The 7,517-nt window shown below is 42.7% G+C and overlaps 1 protein-coding gene across 1 annotated transcript; it reads left to right on the top strand.

Annotated features, from left to right (window-relative positions):
• The first annotated feature begins 2,614 nt into the window (after positions 1-2,614).
• Positions 2,615-7,297, top strand: LOC137050050 (interferon-induced very large GTPase 1-like). Its single transcript, XM_067428738.1, has one exon. The coding sequence runs from the start codon at positions 2,615-2,617 to the stop codon at positions 7,295-7,297; it is 4,683 nt and encodes a 1,560-aa protein (XP_067284839.1).
• Positions 7,298-7,517: the final 220 nt, after the last annotated feature.

Below are 7,517 nucleotides of genomic sequence, written 5' to 3'. Positions count from 1 at the left end.
TGCGAGCAGCGATGACGGGCCCAAGCCGGTGGCATCAGCTTAACTGTGCACAGCAATAGGCATTTAATATGGGACAAAATAAATTCACCACATCTATTGCAGCAACTGGTGCTGCTATGACTAGGAACCACAACAGTCACATCTATGAGATCAATTACATTTTATTCATTAATTTTATGTCAGATGGTGTCAAATGTCAATTTCAAATGAGTGCAGAATACTGTCCAAATGCTGATGTTGTATTATCCTTACACTTCTCTTATTTATTTTTTTTGAGCTATCGTAGCTTCTGTTTGTTCACCAATCTTTTGCATCAAAAAGCATGCTTGTTTTTCAATCAATCAAAACTTTTATTCAGGACACACACGGTCTAAAATCACGTAAAACCGATACAGTAATACCAATACAAACACAACAACAACAAAAAAACACAATATCACACATTTACATACAAGCTAAAATGCCAGTGGTTCCACATACTGGAGAATAATCTGACTGAATTTAGTGTTGGGTTCGTCAGTGCTAAGATTATACTATTTTCTGAATCAGTCAGTCTACACATATTTCTCTCTGAGGAGGAGCACGGGCCACGACGCTCTGCCTCTGCTGCGCCCTGTGTGCGGAGCTCGTACTCGGCTTGGGCTGCTGTGCTGCAGCAGCCCCCGGGACCTGGACGCGGAGAGGGAGAAACTGCTTGAGCGCCGCCGCCTGTTTCTTTGACTCCTGAAACCTCTTGGTGACCAACTGTACCGAGTAATCGAAGAGGCCAGGAGGAGACACTGGCGCATCAAGCAACAAGTTTTTTCCCTCTCCTTGATTTTTAGTGGGGTTGAGCCACAGATGCCTCTCCGTGGCCACGGAGCTAAATCAGCTGATTGTCTGAGCTCATTGATTACATCGCTCCCCACTTCATCTCTGCCATCCAGATCCCTTAGCAGGTCGGCCTGGTATGCCTGCATTAATGTCATAGTATGCAGACACGCCGCGGCCTGACCTGATACCGAGTACGCCTTACCCACTAAAGCCGAAGTTGTTTTTAGTGGCTTGGTGGGTAATGTCGGGGCTTTCAGGGATGATGCAGCTGAAGGCGAGAGATGCCTTGCAAGCGTCTCTTCAACCTTAGGCATCGCCCCATAACCATACTGTCTCAGCCCTAATATATTGCTATATGTTGATGTTAGAGGGCTGAAGACATGATATGATGCCGTTTTTTTCCAGGATCTCGACACCTCAGTGTGGAGGTCTGGAAAAAACGGCAAGCACCGACGTTGAGGTTCGGCTGCGCAGGACGGTAAGAAGTGCTCATCTAATTTGCTCTTTACGTGATGAGGCTCTGATCTTTCTACCGGCCAGTCTATATTTAACATGGCCACTGCCCTCGTGAGCACCTCAACAAACTCCTCACCCGCAGGTGACTGAAGTGGCGAATCTTCAGTTGCGATGCTCTCAACGTCCACCTCCTCAGAGCTGGATAGTTGGAGCACCGGTGCCTCGCCCAGGGAGGAAGAAACCGCAGGGCGGGCTTCCAAACCCCGAGACGAGGCACTGGATCTCACAGGTGAAGGCTGAGATAAAGCTGGGCCCGTCTCAAACCCCTGTGTGAGATCCATTTGCGAACCCCATGAATGAAGCCGCCGCTCTGCCTCGGCAGCAGCGGGACCCGAGCCGCGGGGAACACGACCCTCCTCAAAGAGTGCCCGGCGGGAGCACAGTGTTCTTAACGGAAACCGCTCACAATGCTCACAAGCAGCCCCCTCGAGAGCTGCTTGGGCATGCTGCACTCCAAAACAGACTACACATATTGAATGTGTATCCCCACCTGTGATGAAACGAGGGCAGGGATGAACACATCTAGTGAATTGCTGTTCACTCGCCATATTTCTCTTTTTTTATGTTATTATTTTTTAACAAAGGTAGAAAACTCCTGCCTAGCATTCACTAAGGACAGACAAAAGCACCGATTTTGACAGACAGATTCACACAGATCGCTTACTGAAGGCACAGAAGTTTCTGTTTGTGTTCGCGGGTGCTTTATAGTTTCCGGTCCTATGATGTTCCGACTTCTGATTGGACTGATTCGACACGCGCTTCATGACGCAATCATACAGAGGCGTTCTCACAGCGTTTTGACGCAGCTCGAGTTCCCTGATAGGGAACAGGGTCTAGAAGGGGTACGGCAACAGTCGGAGGTGAGGCAAAATCTCAAAATAAAATAACAATAAATAAATGTGCTACTTACCAGATATGTTTTATAAACGTCTACACCTACCCCAACCCTACCCTTTAAAATAATGCAAATACAGGAATTAAACAACACAGTAATGATGTGCGCATGCTCAGTGCCCGTAGTTGTATCCCTTCTAGTCTTCCCCACGCAGGACATGGTGTGATGACATCACTGAGTCATGTTATATATGTGCAGTATTAGCAATTAATATCAGTCGGTTAATAATATCACGGTTGTTGTCTATGCTGGCATATCCTGACACCCCTAAAACAAAGCAAATAATTTAAGTAAAAACTATTTTAATTTCTTTAACAGGGAGAAAACAAGGATCGAGGAGAGGTAGGAGTCAGAGCAGATCAACACCTACATCAGGAAAAGACTGCAGAAATGAATTTATTTCACAAACTCCATATTGAAGACAGGCGCCAAAATAAGCTAAGAGCTGCAGGTGTTCTTCAGTTAACTGTGAATTCATTACAGTACCATGAGTCTTATGCTGAAGAGGAGCTTGTTCAGACTTTCATAAATAAACTACTGATGATGAACTACAGAGCAAGATACATAAAAACTAAAGAGACCAACGAACAGCATCATAGACAACTAAGAGACACTAAAACATTTGAAGATGAGGATGACATTTACAATGAAATGTCTTCCTCTAATAAAGGAACAAGTAAATCTGATCGAATCCACCCAATGGATGTTCAGATGGCAGTGTTTCATTGTGCTGATGGTTTCCTGAAGCAGCTGATGGTCACTAAACTGTCCCAGTGTCAGTATGCTCTGCCTCTGCTTGTTCCTGATCCAGACACACAACAGATTGAGTTTCCTCTTTGGACATTCAGACAAATCAACAAGAGTTGGAAAACAGCTGATAACACAGGTAAAACCCAGCCGATCTACAAGGCAGAAACTCCAATGGTGTCTTTCTTCAGGTTTGGCCCTGTGTCTTCATCCAAGTCTCATCTTATGAACAGCCTGATCAATGAGAAACACAACACGTTCTTCCACAGGAACTGCCCAGGCAGCAGCAGAACCAGAGTCCTGATGAATGGGGTGGTAGAGATCGCCTGGTTCTGCCCCTCTAGGAAAAACACTGATACATTCACTGACTGTGTTGCATTCTGTAATCTACACGGTGATGCTGGAGACCATGAGAAACAGCTGCAGATCCTCACGGAAATGGCCTCAGTTAATGTTGTTCTTCTACCACGACTGGACAGGGAAAACAGACATGCAGGAAAGATACAAAAACTGTACAAGGACAGAAAGTCACTCATTTGTCTTTTTACAGAGGATGAATCTACTGTAGTTGAGATGCGGAAAGGTAAATACAAAATCGGTCTGAAAGACAGAAATCAGTCAGATGTATCTGAAGAACTCAAAAAAGCCATACATGATTGTCTCTCAGAATCATCTTCCTCTTTCAGACTTGAAGATGTGTCCAAACACTCAGACATCAGAGTAGATGAGGAAGATGATGTTGACTGCAGGAGAGGAAGAGAAACAGCACGGCAGATGATGAGTTTACTAGAGAAGAAACGTCTGACAGAAATCAAAGAATCCTTTCTGCCCTGTCAGGGGAAACTGTGGCATCAGTGGAGTCAGAAGAACAAAGAACTACATAGGCCTCGAGGAGATGAACTAGAAATTGATATCAGTAGAAAACAAACAGAGATGAAGAAAATTCGTGAACAGCAGCATGAATCTGTCATCAGTGAGTTCATGAAGTTCTTCATTAAAGAAATGGGCTCACAAGCTGCAAATAAGATATTTTTCCTCAAATGGCTTGGAATTCTCTTGGATGAATATATCTCTGCTGATCTGTCTAAACTACATCACAAGTATGATGAAAAGTGGTCAAACGTCTTAAAACTGAAAGAGAACACTGATACATCTGAGCAACTCAAGACTGAACAAACTGAACTTGAGAAAATATCTGAGGAGCTTCAAGCTGCAGCCTTTGGTTTGGAGCACATCATGAGGGAGATCGGACAGATCTATGAATCATGTTCATCTGAGAAGAAGAACAAGAAAGACTTGCAGTTTCATTTTTCTTCTCTGCCGAGTCTTGCAGCAGAGATGATGATCTCTGGATTTCCACTGGAGCTGATGGATGGAGATGCTGCTCATGTTCCTGTGATCTGGATCTCTGCTGTTCTAGATGCACTCATCCAGAAACTGGGAGACCAGAGAGTATTTGTGCTTTCAGTTTTAGGGCTTCAGAGCTCTGGGAAATCCACCATGCTCAATGCCATGTTTGGACTCCAGTTTGCCGTCAGTGCTGGCAGGTGCACCAGAGGAGCTTTTATGCAGCTGGTCAGAATGTCAGATGAGATGAAAACACATATTAACTTTGAATACATTCTGGTTGTTGATACTGAGGGTCTTCGGGCTCTAGAACTGGCTGGAAGATCAACAAGACATCATGACAATGAATTGGCCACATTTGTTGTTGGGCTTGCAAATCTGACATTGATAAACATCTTTGGAGAAAACCCATCTGAGATGCAGGACATTCTTCAGATCATTGTTCAGGCCCTCATGAGGATGAAGAAGGTCAAGCTAAATCCCAGCTGTGTGTTTGTGCATCAGAACGTCTCAGACGTCACAGCTAGACTGAAAAACATGGAGGGAAGGAGACGACTACTGGAGAAACTGGATGAGATGACAAAACTCGCAGCTAAAGAAGAAGTCTGTGATGCAGAAACCTTCAGTGATGTAATTGAATTTGATGTTCAGAATGATGTGAAGTATTTTGCTCAGCTCTGGGAGGGCAGCCCACCGATGGCACCACCAAACCCAAACTACTGTGAGAATATTCAAGAACTAAAGAAAACTATTGTGTCTCATGCCTCAAAATCACACGGGATGATGCTGAACGACTTAAAAGATCGGATAAAAGATCTCTGGGAGGCTTTACTGAATGAACGTTTCGTCTTCAGCTTTCAAAATTCTATGGAGATTTCAGCCTACAGGAAGCTAGAGACAAAATATAGCAAGTGGTCCTGGAGTCTTCGCAGCGCCATGATGGAAACTGAGAACAAACTTCACAACAAAATAGAAAATGAAGAAATTCATGAGGTTGGGGAAACTGATCTTCAACGAGAACTGGAGAAGACAACTGAAGAGGTGGATAAATCAATGTCTGAATTCTTTGAGAGAGACACAGATGCAAGTATACTGATTCAGTGGAAAACATCATTTGAAATAAAAATCAAAGAGCTTCAGGAAAACATTGTGAGAGAAACTAAGAGGAAATTAATGGAGATTCTTCAGCAGCGAGACATGAAGAAAAAGATTGATGCTCAGAGGAAACATCATGAAAACACTCTGTATGAAAAGAGCAAAGAACTTGCCTTAAAACTCAAAGACAAAGCAAATGATGAAGAAACACTGAAGAAAGAGTTTGATTTGTTCTGGGAACAGTATGTGAAGAAGATCATTCAAGGCACTCATCGAACCAAAGACATTGACATAATGAGAGATGTGAAAAGACTCTTCAGTGACATCTATGAAAGTGCTCCCGGAGGCAACTGGATGGAGAGCAAGGATATTTTCTCTGTGCCAAGTTATTTAGACTATGTACAGGTAAAGAAGTCCAGTGGATTTGCAGCTCCTATAGTGAATCTTTTTAAAGCAGCTAAAGATAAGTTTGGTTACACTCTGTCACCAGAGAATGAAGCTAAAATAAGATCATTAGTCACAGATGTTGAACAGCAGACAGAAAAAATGATCCAGTCATTTAGTATTTCAAAGTGGGGTTACAACATCAGCAGCATTCAACAACTCATAGATTACATAAAGAAAGAGGTAACAAAGCATGAGAATGAGCAAAATAAATATAAGTTCAAGAATGAATTCTTCAAGGATTTGGTTCTTTCCATCTGTAAGAGAGCAAACAAGATAGTCACTGACCAACACATGATGTTCAGGGATGCCAATGATCCAGTAATATATGTTGAGAAGAAGAGAGCAGAGTACTATAGTATTTTCCAGAAATACTGCAAAGGAGCTGCATCAGCTGCCATTTTTGGAGAGATCATCTGTCAGAAACTGAAAGAGCCCATAGAGCAGAGCGTCTACAAGAAGACTGCCAGAGATCTGACAGATGAAATGATATCAAACTGTCAATCACTGAATGGAAACAGATCAAAACTGGAGAAACACATCCTGAAGACACTGGCAGAAGAGAAGGATTTTAACAAAATCACAAACTACATTAATTATCCCAGAGATCACTTCAAGAGTTTCATTAGAGATGAAGTCAGTCAGTACATCACTGATAAGTTCACTGTTAGTGTTTTACCCAAGATGAAGAAGAACAATCAACACCTGCAGCAGAAGATCATGAACGCAGCTCATGAATCTACTAAACATGTTCAAGTGAACAGAGGAGATGCTGGTTTGTGGTTGAAGAGTTTCACACAGCAGCTCTCAGATGTGCTGATCTTCTCTGAAAAAGACCTCAGTGGAGTGAAACATGATAATGTTGATGATTTTAGTCTTCTAGAAGATGTGATAAGACAAGAACTCCCTGCTTTAATATCAGACATCAGCAGTAGATTCAAAGCAAACACATTTACAGTAAATCTGGACTATAAATTCAGACCAGATGAGATTCTGATTGATCACTTCTGCCAGTGCTGTTGGGTTCAGTGTCCATTTTGTAAAGCCATCTGCACTAACACCATAGAAGACCATGATGGAGACCACAGTGTTTCCTTTCATCGAGTTATTGGACTGAATGGGTGGTTTTACAGAGGAACAACAAACTTGGCTGTTGGCATCTGCACAACAGCAGTAGCAAGTGATAGATGTTTTCGTCACAATGATTCAGATGATAAAGTCCCCTGGAGAGATTACAGAACAGCAGGAGGAGTTTATGCAGAATGGAGCATCACCCCTGATCTCTCTGAGCTGCCCTACTGGAAGTGGTTTGTGTGCAAATTCCAGAAAGATCTGGAAAAATACTACAAGAAAACATTTGAGGGACAGGGTCAGATCCCAGATCAATGGAGATTATTTTCAAAGCAGAGCGCTATTGAGAGTTTGGATAAATACATATAATTGAATAGTTATGAGGTTTCTTTTTCTTTGTGTTTTGATCATATTTGTGTATGCTTTTTGTTGTTGTTCTTTTGAGTTTCAGATCACTGCTGATTTATCATGTATGATGCTGCCTGCCAATGGTAATTGGGTGACCAGCAGGCTCTCCTTTTTAAAAAAAAACGCCTCTTCCACTCATCAGAAGTTCTGGCCTGGTTTTCTTTGTTTCTCTTGAACATGT

This window comes from Pseudorasbora parva, chromosome 2 (genome assembly GCF_024679245.1).
Source record: "Pseudorasbora parva isolate DD20220531a chromosome 2, ASM2467924v1, whole genome shotgun sequence".
Classification (NCBI taxonomy): domain Eukaryota; kingdom Metazoa; phylum Chordata; class Actinopteri; order Cypriniformes; family Gobionidae; genus Pseudorasbora; species Pseudorasbora parva.
Note: the sequence above shows the minus strand (reverse complement) of the source record. Positions and strands in the feature narration are given on the sequence as shown.

Coding starts and splice junctions, on each gene's coding strand:
- LOC137050050 (XM_067428738.1), top strand. CDS start 2,615: ATGAATTTATTTCACAAACTCCATATTGAAGACAGGCGCCAAAATAAG.